General features: G+C 40.9%; 7 protein-coding genes across 7 annotated transcripts; 5 read left to right on the top strand and 2 right to left on the bottom strand.

Moving 5' to 3' along the window:
• Positions 1-1,473: 1,473 nt before the first annotated feature.
• On the top strand, positions 1,474-3,498 carry ATC70_009950 (uncharacterized protein; the record flags this gene model as incomplete). Its single annotated transcript, XM_064829174.1, has 7 exons — positions 1,474-1,534; positions 1,612-1,678; positions 1,736-1,766; positions 1,829-2,110; positions 2,164-3,100; positions 3,163-3,393; positions 3,446-3,498. The coding sequence occupies 7 exons, from the start codon at positions 1,474-1,476 to the stop codon at positions 3,496-3,498; spliced, it is 1,662 nt and encodes a 553-aa protein (XP_064686376.1).
• A 389-nt stretch (positions 3,499-3,887) lies between these two features.
• Positions 3,888-4,178, top strand: ATC70_009951 (uncharacterized protein; the record flags this gene model as incomplete). Its single annotated transcript, XM_064829175.1, has 1 exon — positions 3,888-4,178. One exon carries the CDS (start codon positions 3,888-3,890, stop codon positions 4,176-4,178), a length of 291 nt encoding a protein of 96 aa, XP_064686377.1.
• Positions 4,179-5,471: 1,293 nt separating this feature from the next.
• ATC70_009952 (uncharacterized protein) lies at positions 5,472-9,526 on the top strand (the record flags this gene model as incomplete). The annotated part of the gene is made up of 3 exons (XM_064829176.1): positions 5,472-5,586; positions 5,642-6,912; positions 6,977-9,526. The coding sequence occupies 3 exons, from the start codon at positions 5,472-5,474 to the stop codon at positions 9,524-9,526; spliced, it is 3,936 nt and encodes a 1,311-aa protein (XP_064686378.1).
• A 304-nt stretch (positions 9,527-9,830) lies between these two features.
• On the top strand, positions 9,831-11,107 carry MRI1 (S-methyl-5-thioribose-1-phosphate isomerase; the record flags this gene model as incomplete). Its single annotated transcript, XM_064829177.1, has 3 exons — positions 9,831-9,918; positions 10,001-10,138; positions 10,215-11,107. 3 exons carry the CDS (start codon positions 9,831-9,833, stop codon positions 11,105-11,107), a joined length of 1,119 nt encoding a protein of 372 aa, XP_064686379.1.
• Positions 11,108-14,691: 3,584 nt separating this feature from the next.
• On the top strand, positions 14,692-15,057 carry BYE1 (Transcription factor bye1; the record flags this gene model as incomplete). The annotated part of the gene is made up of 1 exon (XM_064829178.1): positions 14,692-15,057. One exon carries the CDS (start codon positions 14,692-14,694, stop codon positions 15,055-15,057), a length of 366 nt encoding a protein of 121 aa, XP_064686380.1.
• Positions 15,058-15,367: 310 nt separating this feature from the next.
• Positions 15,368-16,198, bottom strand: ATC70_009955 (uncharacterized protein; the record flags this gene model as incomplete). The annotated part of the gene is made up of 1 exon (XM_064829179.1): positions 15,368-16,198. One exon carries the CDS (start codon positions 16,196-16,198, stop codon positions 15,368-15,370), a length of 831 nt encoding a protein of 276 aa, XP_064686381.1.
• Positions 16,199-16,410: 212 nt separating this feature from the next.
• On the bottom strand, positions 16,411-18,621 carry ATC70_009956 (uncharacterized protein; the record flags this gene model as incomplete). The annotated part of the gene is made up of 9 exons (XM_064829180.1): positions 16,411-16,940; positions 16,995-17,360; positions 17,414-17,573; positions 17,637-17,785; positions 17,846-17,926; positions 18,001-18,094; positions 18,155-18,236; positions 18,300-18,446; positions 18,503-18,621. 9 exons carry the CDS (start codon positions 18,619-18,621, stop codon positions 16,411-16,413), a joined length of 1,728 nt encoding a protein of 575 aa, XP_064686382.1.
• Positions 18,622-18,753: the final 132 nt, after the last annotated feature.

The raw sequence follows: 18,753 nt of genomic DNA on the forward strand, positions 1-18,753 counted from the left end.
AACGCAGCTCAAATGCGCTCATATTTTGCTGTATTAGGCACACTATTGACTAAAAAGGGATAATATCTCTATGATACTTGCCCGTATATGAAGTAGTTACGTGTATATAGATGTAGAGCATTGCATGAACCAAATCCATAGATAATGTGAAGGATTTTCATGTGTAAGTGGCGGGTCAAAATGAAAGTAGCAGTATTTTGTTAAGATACGCAAGGGCAATCGGTAGCGCGAGCTGCCGCTGCGCAGGCTGGTTCTCACCAAAGCGAAGCAAAGGTAGAGAACCATTCAAAGCGTAGATACACTCGTACACATCCAATAATTCAGCCATTTCCTTGTGCTTGGATCTGTACATGGCAGATCAGTACAAAACCTTCCAAGAACAAAAAGTTATTCCTGGACATGCGGGTCAAGGAAGCATGTTAAATTGTCCTGAAATCTACGAAAGCCAACGTTTATTTACCGAACTTATTTCTGAGAGGCATATGATAATATAGACTGGGCAAAATGTAGTATCTTTTTTTTTTGGAGAGATTATATACATTCATTTTGAAATGAAAGGAAAAATAAAGTTGCTGGATAGCGGTATGCTAAATGTTTGATGAAGTAGCTTTGAATAGCATATCTGAATACCATTAGAACGTATATTGGATAGGCGGGCAATCCAGGAAATTTGATAAAAAAGAAGGCCCCAAACATTGATTGAAGGCAAGGCGTACGTCAGGCAGACTCAAGAGCTTGATGGTAGCGTCTTGATGAAAGGAGCACCAGCAGCACCAAGCCATGTTTCGCTTGCCATACACAGAATGACGATGTTTTGTTCCTAAATGAGAGGCATTGGACTGCCATGTTGCACAGAGCGTAGCAAAGATATCGAAAGTGTTCAATGAGAGCACCATTGCCTTTAGCTACAAAATACCAACATCAGCAATGATCAGGCGCAGAAACCATTGCCACCAACAGGAAACTCATGCTATTAATCAGCAAGTAGCTGGATATTGTAATTGCGGATAGATGCGATTTTTTTTTTTTACTTGTTCAAAGAAAAATACAGTATTACTCTAGTAGGCAGTAATGTGGATGCCAGTAATGAAATGTTGGCCCGACATGAATCTTGAAAGATTGATTTCAGGGCAAGCTATCCAACAAGCATTCATCAGCAACATGCACGTTATATTAGAGAGAATATTTAGCACAGATTCACATGAACACAAGAAAAGTGGCGTTTTTGGAACCCTAAGAACTGCAGCAATTTATTGAGAACCTTGTACAGCAGAGAGCAGGGCGGCGGAATAGCGAAACTAAAAAAGTCAGGCTTTCTGTTGTTGCGTTGATGTTAGTTTCCCGGACCAAATTTAAAACCTAAACTGTGTTTTTTATTTTGTTTCTTCTTTTCTTTCTTGTAAATATCAAGGACGAGTTAAAAGGGGAGCCATACTTTTTTTTTTTTTGATATATATATATATATAGATAGATATGGCGCAATCCAAACCTTTCCTCATAAACGACTATCCAGTGATTATTGGTATTGATTTCGGTAATGTATCGCTCGTATTCTATGTGTGTTGCTAGAAACAAGCCAAGGTTATATTAACAAAAGCCAAAAAAAAAAAGGTACCACATTTTCTGGCTGTTCCTATGCCTTTATTCAAAACGATGAAGTAGTCGATGTTGTTCGATGGTAGGCATTTTGCTTGGCTATATGGCTTACTTCACGTTCTAAACACATTTTGTACAGGCCCAAGCAAAATAACAATGTCTATCCAAAGGTAAAATATACTGTGTATACAGCTATAAATAGAATCTGACAAAAAAAATCGCATCTACACAGACACCTACACTCAATTTCTACCAAGGCAATACCAAGGAGATGACACAGTGGGGTAATGCTGCTCGTCTGGAGATGCAACGTCCTACTGCTAGAAATTCGGTGTTATTGAAGCAGTACAAACTCTACTTGGATGAGAACATTGCCAAGGATTTACCGCCTCTCCCCAATGGTCTAACTATTGTCGAAGCCATTTCCGACTATTTGCGTGCCTTCCATGAGCATGTCGTTACTGAATTAAGAAAGGGCTTTGCAAAAAACTACGGACAACATCAGTTTAGATATGTAAGTATGCTTGCTCGTTTACAGATGAACATGGTAGAGTAACACTCTTCTAGTGTTTAACTGTTCCCGCCATGTGGTCTGACAAGGCAAAGAGCACCATGCGTGAAGCTGCTATTATGGCTGGTCTCATTCAAGAAGATGATCATCGTGATCGATTGATGCTTATTTCCGAACCTGAAGCAGCAGCTCTCTACTGTGAGAAAAAGTGCGAACAATTCAACTTGAAGCACAACGATAGATTCATGATTTGCGATGCTGGTGGAGGAACTGTTGATCTTATCGTTTTCGAGATTGATGAGCGCAGTGGCCGTAAATTGCGTGAATGCACAAAGGGTCATGGCCAGTCCTGTGGTTCCGTCTTCCTCGATCGCCGTATGAGAAAGCTTTTGAAGCGAAAGTTTAGAGAATACCTTTCCTCGATCCCAGCCTCTGCTTTCGAGACAATGATGGACAACTTTGTGGATCTGATCAAACCTCAATTCGATGGTGTAGAGGACCAATTCATCACTCTCCCCGCTGCTATGAATTTAGCTTCTCTCAATAACCCAGCTATTGGTTTGGAAGATGGTATGCTATGCTTGACAGCAGCTGAACTGAAAAAGGAAGTATTTGAGCCCGTCATTAAGGAGGTCATCAACTTGTGTGAAGAGCAGCTACAGAAGGCTCAGAGATTACAAGCCATTTTCTTGGTTGGTGGTTTTGGTTCTTCGAATTACCTCTTTGAAAGAGTGCAAGCAGAATTCGGATCACGTGTGGGTTTGGTTGCAGTACCACCTCGTTGTGAGTTGGCTGTGGTTCGTGGCGCCGTCTACTTTGGCTTGAATCCTCGCGTTGTTACTACTCGTATTCCTAGATATTGGTATGGTATTGATACAACTACAACATTTGAGGAAGGTGTCGATCCTCCAAGCTACAAGATTGTGAGAGCCGATGGCAGTGTTCGTTGTGACAATAAATTCTCGGTCTATGTTAGAAGAGGACATCCTCTTGGTAAGCGTCATTGGAGGAGGACTGATCTCAGAGTGTGTGTTCATTAACCATGACTCTATTAGATATCGATAATTGTGTATCAAAAGACTTTTTTGCTTATTATCCTCATCATACAACGTGTACTCTTTATTCTGCTGACACGGATGATCAACCCATATATACAACAAGTCCTGGTGTACACAAGGTCGCCAACTTTACAATCCCCATGCCAGCATTGACAGGTGTCACTGAGGGCGAGAAGGTTGATTTGACAATCAAAATGTATTTCGGTGAAGTCGAGTTGAAGGTCGAAGGTAAATGCTAGTGCGATTGAGTTCGATACCCTAATACTAACTGTAACTGTAGCCGTTATTCGTGGTAAAACCTACGGTACAACTTGTACATTTGATACTGACTAAACTTAAATTAATAACATTAAACTATAATAAAATACCATGTCTTTTTTGTTACAATGATACGTATAGCAGAGCCATTGTTTGTTCCATTCATGGAATTCATGGCAGCCCCTGAAGCCCTTGGCTGATGCATGAATGTGGCAATCGTGTTCTTTGTTTCCTTCATTTGCAGTTTATCAGTGCATTTGATTGTCAATATATAGTCAAGGCAATCAAAAGCGCTTGTCACTTGGGTAATCAAACAATCGTACTTTATTCAGGCAAACTGCAAAACGCATAGTCTCATTCTCCTTGATGAATAGTCTCAGTCATGAAGTTCATTATTGCGATTTGTTATAAATGAGCTGACCATGGCTCAGTTTTCTCGCCAGCAAATTTTAGCCAAGATCTAGATGGTAGGCTACAAGCGCTTTTTCAGGCAAAATATTGCTGCCAAATTCATTCTATTCTCTTTGATCGCTATCTCATTGCGTGCCCAGGCTGCGTCCATAGCCCCAAGAATCTTCAACGAAATGGTGGTGAACAGCACAGAAGGCTTCTATGATGAAACCAACAACATACCTCGTAGTACGGCCCCTCCCACATTTGAAATGCCTCCACTTGTGGTCTGTTCCAACAACTGTACCCTCAATAGTCCCTTCACTGGGTATCTTGATAGCACGAAACATCAAGACCGTGATTAGAATAGGTATCCTTCTTATAGATACGTGCCATATTAATAAAGATGTATACAAAAACTGACTAAATCAATGCACTCCAATTCGCTATGCTAAGCCCTGACATCAAAACCGTTACGTACATACAAGTAACATATATGGCATCACGCTAGCTTGGTTTACAAATTCATACCATCGGTTCGGAATACCTGAGAGACCTTCAAATGGTCCAATGGAAAAATGACCATCTGATGCCTCATTATTTTGAGATTTTAACTGAGTCGACTCGGTTTTTTTTTTTTGCCACATGTACTTAGAAAAAAGCTTATAATGGGCAATCGTCGTTCTAGATATAGTTTCTCTTAGTGGCTAAAATGTATAGACGAGCATCCCAAGACACAGTTTCGGCATAAAGAGAGTACACATAGATTATATCGGCTGATACATTTAAATTATCAGTAAATCTTCACATGTACCTGAAAATCAAATTTGACATTTCCTTTCCTGAATTCATGCAAACTGAATCTATTTTCTACATCCAATATATGCTATTGCTATATCCAATTTGAATAAATAAATCGCCATTATGTAGTGTAACATTTCAAACGATATAATTGCTTTTAAATAATAAACGGGGGAGAACCACTCATAACAACGAATGTGTATTTTAAGCCATGTGATACAGTGATTGTAGCAACCATCTGATGTCTGTAGCCGGTCGGCTCGGATGACTTGATCTTTTGTATTGCTTTGGGCCCCATCGTACAAACTTGATTTGCTATCGCCCCACCCTTTATCATCAAATGTTAGATGTGCAAAGACCAGCAAAAGAAGTAGAAACTCATGATGTTTGTTCCATATTATAATGGCCCAATTTACAACCACATTTTTCATCTAGTGATTTTATCCGTTTGAGCTTTGTGAAACACCCATGTTCCCGAGCAATCCGAAAGTGAAAGCAAAAAGCAGACAGAGACAGTTAGGGCCAAAGCGTTGTACTGATTTGTATGCGCTGTATCAACTGCTGCACTAGGAAACCTCTCAGCTTGTTTCTGCTCGCTGTAAACCCATCACTTTAGACATACTAACTGAACAAAAGGTGAAAGACTATTGTGATCTCATCATCAGAAGGGGTGAAGTTAATTTCTTGTGTACAATAACAAATAGTTTATGTTTGAGCACACTTTGTCCATACGATTATTATTATTTTTTTATATACAGTTTGTGTTTGCACCCTTTTTTTTTAAACTTTCTTGCCTTTTCCCTTCTCTCTCTCTCTCTCTTCTTTCGCTTTTCTTTTCGCTTTTCTACACTGCAAAAATGACAGGTACCTTACGCTGGCATTCCTGCTCAACGAATGATTTTCCGCTCAAGAGGCACAAGGTTTCCAAAGCATGCGAGGCATGTCGAAGTAAAAAGATGCGATGTGATGGCAGTACGTCTTGAAGAGGTCAATGTGTTTGAATGTCCATGCTAACAGCTATTGTTAGAGAATCCGTGCCAGCGATGCGAGAGCAACAGGATCAAATGTAAATACAATGACAAGCCAGCTAGATCGCGTGCTCCCAAACCATCTCCACCTCCTTCCAGCACACAAGAGATCAAACATCGAAAACCACCACCATCGCCGCCCAAACAAGACTCTCTCAGAATGGACTCATCGGATTCAGGCACACTATGGATTTCCAACAAAAAACTACTCAAAATAGCGTTCAAAAACCAATTATATGAAACACTCAAGTTTAAATCACTCAAAACACGCCGCTATGGACTCTCGCTGCCGCCATTGCTAGTTGGGTTCTTTGATACTACATCTCAATCAACTAGAATCTGGACTCGACTGGTCGAATTGCTGAATCAAATGGACACTGCGTATATTGAAGACTTGGAACCGATCAAAAGTAACATTGTAGAAGAAGCTTTCAGACTATTCGTTACACACAATCTGGTGTATGGCGCTTTCATTCACACTCAGCTGTTATCGTTTGTTCTCGATTCCAATGCAATGTTGTATTATTACATGCGTCCAACTGAATCACAGCAACAGCAGTATTCTCCACAGCCATCGTCATTCCCATCTAGACCCTCACCAGCATTAGCATCTGCATTAAATCATCGCTACTTGCCGTACTTCTCCATCATCATTTACAGTATACTCGCAATCACATTTCTATCTGCCTATCTCGTATTGCCCAACTCGAACTGCTCCATACCAAGCGAGAATCTGTACCTGTATTCTCATGTATTCTACCGCGAGGCCCACAAACAGTTTCTTGAAACATGCTTTCCAACAGCCACAACAGCATCGATATCAGACACGGAGCCTATGGAGATGATGTTTTTGGTACAAGCTTCAATCCTTTTAGCGCATTTCCAATGTCAAGCCATCAGCGAAGAGCAGGCTTACATGACCATTCGCATCGGTTTGGATTTTGCCCAGAGATGCTCTCTTGCCAAAGATTTGGTACTAGAAGACAAGCAAGACCAAGACATGGTGAACGCATTGCTGATATCACTGGACTCTTGGTACGCCTGGCTGTCTTTTTACCTTGGAAAACCTTATTCTGAAAGAGAATCCATTGACAAAGCTGATCCTGAGTCAAAAGAGGCCTGCCCATCAACTGCGACTGATAGCTCTCCTTTCTCCAAAAAATCAAAAGAGCAGCAGTGGGCTTTACATGTCGCCGATGTCTATACGCTGTTCCTGAAAGACGTCCTGTTGAAAAGCAAGCAGCAAAATACAAGTTTTCCGGCTCTCAAGGTAACTTTGCAACGTATCTCTCTATAAAATAAGTAAGTCATCCAACTAATTGGCGCTTGTATAGGACTATCTGAAATTGCTACAGACATCATGTCTACCAGAACAACGTGTGCTTGAAACAAATCAGCCCTACAAAACTGTTTGCTTGTACAATGATATACTCACCATTCAACTCGCCAGCTGTCATTTTGACTTTATCGATACAGCCTTAGTGGATGCGAGCTCACTGGATTCAGTCTCTAGCCAATCCACCGAAAATACATCGTTGCCCACTGCATCAGCTACCAATGACGAGTTTCAACTGTTTGCATCAAAACATGACTTCAGCGTCGTTGATGTCGCCATTCAATCGTCCAAGAATATCCTGAGCATCGTGTATGAAATGGTGCAAAAGGATATTGATGGCAGCCATCCCGTCCCAAGCACAGCCATCTATGCGACATGTCTAGTATCGCAGCTGCTCTCTTACTGTCAGCGCTGCAAAAAGGTGCCGACCATGGACAAACGACAACAAGACGCTATCCATGCGGCCAATGTGCTGTATAAGCACTTACTCAAGTTGCTGAAATACGCCTCCAACCAGGTGGAAGCTTTGGCTATTCTACTCGTTCAATTAACGGACAGCGCAAGTAGCAATGACAGCATCAGTAAGATACCTTCACTGTCATCATCACCCTCTATTGAAAAGCACATGCAAAAGAGCCATGTGCCACCGTCTCCCTCTCCTTCATCATCTTCAGACGTAGCTGCTGTAAATCAAGCGACAACAGTGACTCCCGCGTCAGTTATTAACAACAACAGTGCTTCGCACGATACAGCAACTCCATTCGACAACAACATGATGTCTAATGAGCTCTTGGTAACAGAATCCAGCTTCAGCCTTACTCCCAATACTGCGAAAACAGCCTTGGATCACCTAGCGTCTGCGCCACCACCCAGTGTCATTTCGAGGCTGGATATTGACAGAGAGCAGCTAGAGAAGCTGTCTCGCAAACCGCCTAGTTCATCGCGTCAGCAGCAGTTGAACCATCATCAACAAATGCAACAGCAAATGCAGCAACAACGTCAACAGTACCAGCAATATCAGCAATACCAGCAATATCAGCAGCAGCAGCAGCAACAACAACAACAACAGCAGCAGCAGTTCTTATTGCAGCAGCAACGATATCAACAGCAGCAGCAGCAGCAGCAGCAGCAGCAAAAACACGGTTTGAATCAGTTTAACGTACAACATCAGACAGCATCTCAATCAAGCTCAAACTACTTGTTCGCCAAATACGTGTCTACTGTTCCAACTATCAGTGCTACCTCAACTTCTCAAAAACGAGATAGTTATTCTGCTGGCTTTGCTCAACCTGATGATACAATTCCTGTCAGCTCATCAACAGCAGCAGTAGCTGCAGCTGCGGCAATGAGCGGTCAGTACTACTACTATAGTTCGCCAACGCCAACACACAGCACAAGAAAACAACAGCAATTGCAGCAATACAACAACTCTTTCAATAACTATACTGTGCAGCCACCGTATAAACGACTCAGATCAGACACAGTAACCTCTTACGAAGACGATAATGCTAATCCTCATGGCGATGCATCCACGATTCACTCATTTGAAGATGCAAACAACCAACATCGCTCTCGTAACAACAGTTTGACGACGCCTACTACAACTGCAGCGACTGATTTTATTGATGTGGATGAGTTGGCCACTGCTGCTACTGGCTCTCATTCATCCGCAGTGCAAGCAGCAGCAGCAGCAGCAGTGACAGCAGACTCAGATTTGATGTATTGGGTGCTGGAAGATCCAGGAACCTCGTTTTATTCTGATCAGCCACCAGCCCACCAACAACAACAAGCGTTTTCGAGACAAAATCGAGCACAACCAAGCAACACTAGTCATCATAGCACCAATTTCTTTTTGCAGCAGCAGCAGCAGCAGCAGCAACAAGCCATGGAGCAAGATACAATTAACCACAGTAATGCCAATTTGACAAAACTGCCTCTTCCTCATCCATCTAAATCGACATCTATGCCTTTAAAGACATGGTCTCCTGCTCCAGCTCAGTACTCAAACAAATTTTTCTTTGCATCCGAAGTTCAAACACTGCACTGTCAGACCCCTTCCTTGATCAATTTTGAAAGCTCAGCATTTCCAATTGGATTGAATGTGATACATGAAGAAGACGACGCTGAACCGCATCCTTCAACATCTTCATCTTCATCTTCTCCATCCCAATTGCTATGCCCACCCACACATCTGCACCATAGAGCAAGCATCACGTCTGACAAAAGCAGCAGTACTAATGGTAGTGGTTTTGGTACTATTGGCAATAACAGCAACAGCAAGAGTGCAGATACAATCACTACAGTTGAAAATGCAGAAGCCGCCGCCGCTGCTGCTGCTGCAATCTGGGCATCCACTGCTGCTGCTTTGAATTACTCTAATGCTGCCCCAACTGCCAAGACATCTACAGCATCTCCTTCCCACTCTAGACGTTCTTCTGTCTCCTCTCATTATCATCGACAACGGAATCAGCATCGTCATCAAACAAGCAGTAAATCAACGCTTGTTCATTACATCAATAATGAAAAAGTAGGTAATGATGAATACTAGATGTCTCCTCCATTTATTATATATATATATATATATATATATATATACACTATAACTATCTATACAATTCCAATTTATTTATACATATACATACCATATTTTATATACATATTATTCCATTTATTATAGCACTTTGTACGCAACATTTATAAAAAAAAAAAAAAAGTTCGAATTTGCTTTTATCTAGAAAATAAACCATATATGTGACATTGCTTTCATGGCTGCCATTGATAAGACCGAGACCACCTGTTTCCATATCTTTTTCCTCTTTTATTCCTTTTTTTGTAATCTAAAAATATACACCATGGCTGAGGGATTTACTTCAAACATGAGCGCACATGCCAAGTTGTCTGCTGAAGAGTACAGAGCTCGTAAGGTTGCTCTTATCACTGGTAAGTTTATAAGAGATAATGGGTTCCCGGTCCTCAGAGAGCCCTACCTGTTGAGTCAGCAACTAACATCTTGGTTTGACAGGTGTTACTGGTCAAGATGGTTCTTATTTAGTCGAGTTTTTGTTAGAGAAGGGTTATGAGGTTCACGGTATCATTCGTCGTTCTTCGTCTTTCAACACTGGACGTATTGAACACATTTATAGAGATAGACATGAAACCGGTAAGTGGATGTGTTTGAAAGAGAGAGAAGAAGCTTGTGTGTATGAGAGACGTCGTTTTTTTTAACACCTTTCTAGGTGTCAAATTCTTCCTTCATTATGGTGATTTAACTGACTCCACCTGTTTGGTGCACATTATCTCCAAAGTACAACCTACCGAACTTTACAACTTGGCGGCACAATCCCACGTCAAGGTGTCCTTTGACATGTCTGAATACACTGGTGATGTTGATGCTCTCGGTACACTTCGTCTGCTGGATGCTATTCGTACTTGTGGTTTGAGTGATCGTGTTCGTTTCTATCAAGCCTCTACCTCTGAACTCTACGGCAAGGTAGTCGAGACCCCTCAAAAAGAAACCACTCCATTCTACCCCCGTTCTCCGTACGGTGTTGCCAAGCTCTATGGTTACTGGATTGTAGTCAACTACCGTGAATCATACGGCATGTACACCTGTAACGGTATTCTATTTAACCATGAAAGTCCTCGTCGTGGTCGTACTTTTGTGACGAGAAAGATTACTCGTGCTGTTGCAGATATTCATTTGGGTCGTCAAGATTGTTTGTATCTGGGTAACATTGACGCTAAGCGTGATTGGGGTCATGCTCGTGATTACATTGAGGGTATGTGGCTCATGCTTCAACAAGATGAACCTCAAGATTTCGTCTTGGCCACTGGTGAAACACATACTGTTCGTAGTTTTGTCGAGAAAGCTTTCAAAAAGACCGGTCGTACTATTGTTTGGGAAGGCGAGGGTGTCAATGAGATTGGCAAGGATGCTGAAACTGGTAAAGTGCGTGTACGCATTGATCCCAAGTACTTCCGTCCTGCTGAAGTCGAATTGTTGTTGGGTGATCCTACAAAGGCCAATACTGTCTTGGGTTGGAAGCGTAAAGTTTCATTTGATGAACTCGTCAATGAAATGGTTGTTGCTGATATTGAAGCAGGCCTCAATTCCTCTACCTTAATGTAAATTTCTTAAAAATAAAGCCTTTATTACTTTCATTGTTTCATTTGATGGTTGGTACCCTTGCAAAAATCTAATTAAGACTATAAATGATCTGCGTTAAATCTGCTAATATAAACTTTATTTGAACAACGCCGATTCTAGTGTACATCAGACTTTTACACCTTGATGCTGATCTGATGTGTAGGTTAGGGCTCCCGGCGAAGAATCATCAACTTTTTATGTGCATTAATGAGATTGCATTGCTTCCTATTCCTCGAATGTGGCAAAATACTAAAAAAAAAAAATCCATATGAATTGATATGCTGGAGCCGTTTGAAACCTGTTTTTTTTTGGATAGATTGCAGTTGCATATGATAGAGCAGGTCGAGATGTGTCCATGACAATTACTGGAATCACTATTATTAATCCAACTATCAAATAATGATAATTTTAAGCGTAATTACACATACTTTTGAGTCTCATTTGCTTGTTATCTCGTTGCGTTTTTGCGCTCAAATTTGTGCTATATCGTCATCTTTATCCAAGATATACCTTAGGAATCATCACTAAACACTTTGCATCAACTTTTTTTTTCACGACAAAATCGAGGATATCACCCAAAATTTCCTTGTTACTTATAGGAATTTGCTTTTATCGCCATTTTTGCCTCAAAAATGAAGACTTTTACTAAGGCATATCTTGATTCAAAATGACGCCAAGAATGCGAGCGTTCTGAAGAATTTATTTATTTGCCTATTTTGGTAATAAAAAATCGACATTTTTGATAAAAAACCTATTTTTAGTTTTTTGAGAAAAACTCACTCCAGATTGAATTGATTGACATGGGACCTTTACCATTCGATAAAGCGTCTTTTTTCCACAGGAAAGCTTAATGCAAAGTTTGTGTTGCATGTGTATTGCTGGTGTTACGAGCACATTTGTCTAAAAATATGTCAAATGACATCCTGGAAAGCAAGATCAGAAACGACTAATACATACGCCGGCATACACTTATGCGCATGCCTTGAATCTTGCGAGCACAAGGTCTGACATCTGCCACCTACCATCATCTTTAATATATACGAGCCTTTCTACACCTCGGGTGGTTTCCTGACCTACGCTTTGCTTTGGTGAAAACAAATCTACGTTCAAACGGCTCGCGCTGCCGCAGGCCTTTGGCTAATATCGCAAAATTAACATAGCTAAAATGTTAGAAGAATTTTGATTGTTGATTGATATAAAATCACCAATCATATGAGAGTTTATGCTTCGGATGGTTCTTTACCTTTGCTTTGCTTCGGTAAGAACCAACCTGCGCAGCTGTAGCTCTCGCTACCGGTTGCCCTTGCGTATCTTATCAAAACACTGCTACTTTTATGTTGACCCTCTACTTACACATGAAAGCCCTTCATATTATCTATGGATTTGATTCTTATGTGATGCTCTACATTTATATACACATAGCTACTTTGTATACAGGCAAACAGCATACTGGTATTTCCACTTTTTAGTCCTTAATGTCCCTGGTACAGCATAATCTCGATGCGTTTGAGCTGTGTTTTCTCGCGTTCCAGGCCATTTTAGATTGTCAAAATAGCACCAAACAATTGCTCTGATCTGGCAGTTACTTCCTGACACCTTTGTTCAACTTTTTGGGTACCAAAAAAACATGGCCAAAATTCGACCAAAAAACATGAAGGGTACCTCATGGTTTTCATCGAAAACCAAACAATCGCGTTTTTGACCTTGAAAATGAAGACTTCTACTATGGTATATATTAAACCAAAATGTTTCTATCGATCTAACGTAACTCCTGAAATCATCTTTGTGGGACCTTAATATGTAAAATCTCGACTTTTCGACCAGAAACCTCTTTTCATATTTTCTGTGATTACTCAATAAGTTCAGTTAAGACATTTATTTTATTTGACACCATTAGAAGCGCCTTGAAAAGTGCTCTTATATTGTATTAGGAAGCATCGGATGATCATCACAATTTGTATAGTTGGATATCACAAAATAGATTTTTTTTTTAAATTTTGTTTATTGATTGAACAAAATAGATTAAAGAAGTCGGCAAAAGACAAAATTTGGCCAATCTTGAGCAGAAATAAAAAACTGAGTTTGAATGAGTTTTGGCGGCGGTGGCGATCAGCGCTGCTGCTGGCTGGCCCAGATGCCTTTTTGATGCTGATAACGATGATGGCAACAATGATTGCGATACTGACTAAATGGGGATCATGAAACTAAAAGGACAATTGCTTAGCCCGATTTTTTTTTCTTGGGAGTTTTTCCCTATGATGATGTCTTTTGCAATAACAGTATTTTAGAAAAGACGCTGTAGATCTTACACAAGTCCAGTATTTACACATGGCCAGCTTTATGCCGCCATATCAAGAGCAGCATCAGCGAATGGATACCTCCCCCTCCCGATTCTGATATAGCCTTCTTTTTTTTATATTATTAACTGGTTGTTTAAAATCTACTTGATATGCCAGACTTTTATTATCTCTGATTTGAAATGTCTTCGGTGAGAGCCCGCAGGGCGACATCGTCATCCAGCTTAGCGAGATTGATCGGCTAGTCTATTATATACATGAATATCAAACGAACGCACAGCTTAGCTTACAGAGCTCTGGCGCAATTAAATACTTGCTTCACAGGAAGATACTCGGTGCCAGTTGTGGAGCAGTTGTAAAGCAAGTGTACGCTTTTCCGATATTTCAATGTAACGTTAGCGGATGTATTTGTACTTATTGAATTACACAATGCTTTGTTTACTTTTTATACAACTTTTTATTGATCAAGCTTGTATGTCTTCTCTTCAGGACATGATAGGTAACACTTGAATAATGTAAAGATAACTGCTGTCTAATATGTGGCGGTATATCTCTTCATCTTTCAAACAGCTATTGACAACATCATTTAAGGCATTCCAAACTTGTTCTAGATCTGATATATTGATGCCTGACTTGTAAAACCGCTTGAAGTATTCCTTCATGAAAACTGCAGCCATTCTCAGTACGTATTTCTCTTCACTCCACTCTTTCTTGTTCATTTACACTCTTTGTTTGCGTAGCATCAATACTATCTAAAACCATTTCTTAGTTCTCGTCATATTTTTGTGTCTTGACAGCTCATATTTATAACCAAATCTATAAAGCGCTACTCTTGTTACAGTATGTATTGATCTGGTCAATCGATGTACCATTACGAATACTCACGTTTTTCTTGTCTAGTTATTTGTGTCAAATGTCTAGTGTGCGAACAAAAGTAGAGCAAAGAGATCCGTTTACTGGCATTCAAACCAGCCATCCTCCCCAAAGAAGAGTCGTTGCTAAAGGGAAGAAAAGAGAATATGAAGCTGTAACATCCACAAATGCCATGTCCACATCAAGTTGCCAAGCTGTTGTCAAAAGGTCCAAGGCATTTGGTGTCTCGCCGCAGCGATTGATGGATAGCTTTTTTCAAGCAATGAGGGAAATCATCGAAAACAAAGCAAGACCCATCATTGACAAGCCTAGTAAATTGGATGCACTCAAAAAGACATTACTCTCGGTGAAGAGGCTCCCCCTAGGTGTTATTACTGCTGCTGAAAAGATCTGTCAATGTGCCAAAGCGCCGCTGTGCATACTAACAACGAACACAAGACATCCCAGACGTGCATGTACTGCTTTGGTCCCACCTCTCATCCCACACAAACCATCAAAACAAAGGATGGTAAGACCAAGACGAGGTCCATTCATGGAGCATCCCTGTGCTTAAATCCTGCCTGTGTGTCCGTTCTCAATCACAGAGCCATTCAAGGTAGAGACAAGACATCTGCTTTGGCCATTCTTTTGTTCAAGCAGCCATTGCCTGTATTCAATCCAAAACCCAGTCAATCCAACACTGGCATTATTTCCAGGACCATCTCTTTCTGCAACAGAAACGAGAAACGGGCCGGCAGCGGTGCTGCATTAGCGGACGCTTGAGTTTTCAAGGTAATAATGTGCTCAATCTGGCTTATTCAAGAGGCTGCTTTACTAATTTGTCATTTATTTTACTCGCAAGATTCAAGTTTTCGCACTTATGCTATCTTCATTCAGGTAGTAATCCGTATAATTATACTAATCAAGAGGTCCATTTCCCAGTTCTACCAGCACCCCTGGTAACTGAAGTCGCTGCACTGTTATTACCTTTAACTTTTAATTACATTTTATTGGTATTTTCAAAGATGATGAGTGAGTGAGTGAGTGTGTGTGTGGTGCGCGGTGAGTGGATTATAGTACAAATCTAATTAAATTACTTTTTGGATGCTTTGGCTGCTTTCTTGATAGGAGCAACCTTTTTAACAGGTGCTTTCTTAGTAGCTGCTTTATCAACAGCTTTCTTGGGAGCAGCAGTCTTCTTAGAAGCTTCTTCATTCTTGACAGGTGCCTCTTGTTGTGCTTTAGCCTCTGCCTCCTTTTTAGCAGCTTGCTCACGTTCCCATTTTCTTTGCTTGACTAATTTACGATGTGCCTTGACTCTCTCCTTTGCCTTTTGAACTCGAGCCTCCTTCTTTTCTTTTCGTCTCTGTTCGTTCTGTTCTTTTTTGGCTTCAGCCTTTGCCTTCTTGGCTTCAATTTTGGCCTTGATCTCCTCTGGTAAATCTTCTCTCTCCTCGACTTGAGGTTCGGGCATAGCACCATGCTTCTTCAAATATCTGACACGTCTCTTGTGATCTTTGCTCTTTAAATGAAGCTCGACATGTTCAACGGTCTTCAATACTTTTTCAGGGCAGATTTCACATGTGAATCGCTCGACGCCCTCCTCTTCCTCATCCTCATCCTCATCCTCATCCTCTCCATTGATGTCTGCTGCCTCTTCCATATCCTCATCGTCCTCGCTATCATCACTATCATCATCAGATCCAGCTTCATCGGCGAGTTTATTGACAGTCTTGATCAATGCCTTTCGTGCTCTCTTTTTGTATCGCTTTGTTTGTTCATCATCAGAGTTGTCAGTATCACTATCACTGTCTGACTCGGACTCGGAAAAGACACCAGCGAGTTTCTCTTCCTTGTCTTCAGCATCAAACTCTGTATCTGCAATTTGCTGCTTTTCTAATTCTTGACGCACACGCTTGAACATTTTGTGTATTGAAAAGGTATGTAATAAGCTTTGAAAAAAATCAAAAAGACCATTATATCCTCAAAACCTTGTAAAAGAAAGAGTGTCACAGTGGCGGCGCTGTCAAATGTGCCTAATCCAGGTACTCAAATCAAAGGGTAGGAATGCATCATTAGATCAGGATGTATTTGTTTTGAATTATCAGGGTTTATTCGAATATCAAAGAGAGGCATTTAACCTTGTTGATATTGCAGCAATGGCTTTTTATTCATCTTGATCTGCTCATCATCTTCATTCTCATCCTCATCAGCTCCTGGGTCAACCCAGACATGCCAAATCACGGTACTCATACCCACCAATGTAGCAATAAGCACACTCATCATCAAAGTGCTCTGAATAGGACGAACGCCATCTGGTGCACCATCTAAATCTAAGCCCTCCTTTCCAGCAGCATTGCCTGTACCTGGCTGACCAGCTGCAATACACATATCAATCCATTCTTGGGGTAATGTCATGGTTTCTTGAGCTAGTTCGGGAGCAGTGATGAATGTAGCTGCCAAACCAGCAGGTAAATGCCAATCAACATGGCAATGAAAAAACCAAACGCCTGGATTATCAGCTCTGAATCGGATCACTACGAAGCCCTCTGAAGGAACACCGATTGTATCACGGTATGTTGGGTTGCTGGGTACGTCAATGGTTTGATTTGAATAGATGCCACTGCCACGAGCAATCACCTGGAAAGCATGGCCATGCAAATGGACTAAATCAAAGTTAGTAATTGTACTTTTGGTTATATCTAAAAGTCAAAACTTACAAGGATGAGGTCCATCATCAAGGTTATTAATCACAAGTTCAATCACCTCATTTAATTCAAACATGTGAGTGATACTTTGAGGCCCATACACAGCAGAGTTATTGGCATACTCACCGACACTCAAAAGTGTGTGCAAGCTAGGAACGAGAGGAGTCAAGTAAGGGATATTATTGATGACTCCATGATTGAGTCCATCTGTGTTCTCCATGAAATCAATGGTAAAGTTGATTTGACGATCTGCTTTCAGAGCAGGAGCTTCAATCAATGGAGGGGTAAACGCATCATCATAGTCTCCTTTTTTCAGATTAGGATCATCTCGAGGAGCAAAAGGCTTTTTCTTGTCATAATAAATGGGAGCTTCAATATCTGTATAAGCCAAGTTAGTGGCCTGACCAACATTTCCAATGCCAACAACATACTCAATTGAAGATCATCAGGGATATAATCAAACATAACAGGTGCCATAGCTGCATGAAGACGGTAGTTTCTGTCAGTGGTATTCTTTGTCTTGACTAGCACAGATACACGCTGTCCTGCTGCCATATACACACTACGGACATGCTTGGCTTGAGTTCGCACCTAGATCACAATATCGAATATTGAGCGAAAGAGTTGTGATGACACATCAAAAACTACACTTACACCATCCACTTCAATCACTTGCATGTCATGGCCATCAATGCTCACCCCAAAGGTAGCGATGCCAGACATATTGATAATACGAAGTCTATACGTCTTTCCGGGTTTGAAGTGAAATGTGGTATTGGCATGATCATTGATTAAGCCAGACTCTATTCACAAGAGAGAAAGTTTGAGTAAAGATCAGATAAGCAGCGGATGTTACAGCTTACGAGGAATGGGCTCTACTCCCTCTACGTTATCTTCGTTCATGTATTGCTCCAGGTTTGTGTATGAATCTTCATGATACCAATCTATACATCACATTGCAAGCGGGGTTCAGTTGAGGGGAATAACGGATTTAGATTGTGCAGGGTTGTAGATCTACCTGAAACGGTAATGATTTCATCTTGATCATACTCAAATGGCTCATTTGGATCGTAGACGATTAAGGGTACTCGTAAACCGTCCATGTACTGCACCTGTAGGGATAAAGAGTGTATGAGTACTATTGAGTAAGCAATCTATTCTGAGGATGCTACCTTGAAATGACTGTGTATCCAAAATGTGCCAGCTTGTGTTACTGGAAACTCGTAGGTAAAATCATAGCTGGGAGGAATTGGACTAGATGATTGCAGAGATATAGGATAAGAGATCACCCTATGCGTACACAGATGTGGTGCTTACCATTGAGTCACCATGCCAGCGCCATCATAGATGTTTGTGCGGTTGTTCTGGTTGATACCATGTGCATGAATGACGGTAGGTTCATTCAATTTATTATGTACGTGAATCACAAGTGTGTCGTTGATGTTGAGTTTGACCGGAGCAGGTCTAGTATCGATGAGAGGTTAGCTCTTGGTGAATACCCCTAAAAGAGGACTACGTACGGCCATTGATCATTTATGCTAATAACTCTTCTTTGATGAAGACCATCTGGATTCATAGTCTTGTATTCAAGATTCCAATCATACGCCACTCTCTCTGCCAGGGCAGACGAGAACGACATGGCTGCTGCTAAGACGCAAGATAGTGTAGTAAAACATTTCATCTTTAACTCTGTTTGTTTCAACGAACAGGGAAAAAAGAATAGCTCTCTATCAAATCTCAAACAAAACTCCCATCATATTTGATGTAAAAG

The sequence above is a fragment of the Mucor velutinosus genome (genome assembly GCF_035048745.1).
Source record: "Mucor velutinosus strain NIH1002 chromosome Unknown tig00001563, whole genome shotgun sequence".
Taxonomy (NCBI): domain Eukaryota; kingdom Fungi; phylum Mucoromycota; class Mucoromycetes; order Mucorales; family Mucoraceae; genus Mucor; species Mucor velutinosus.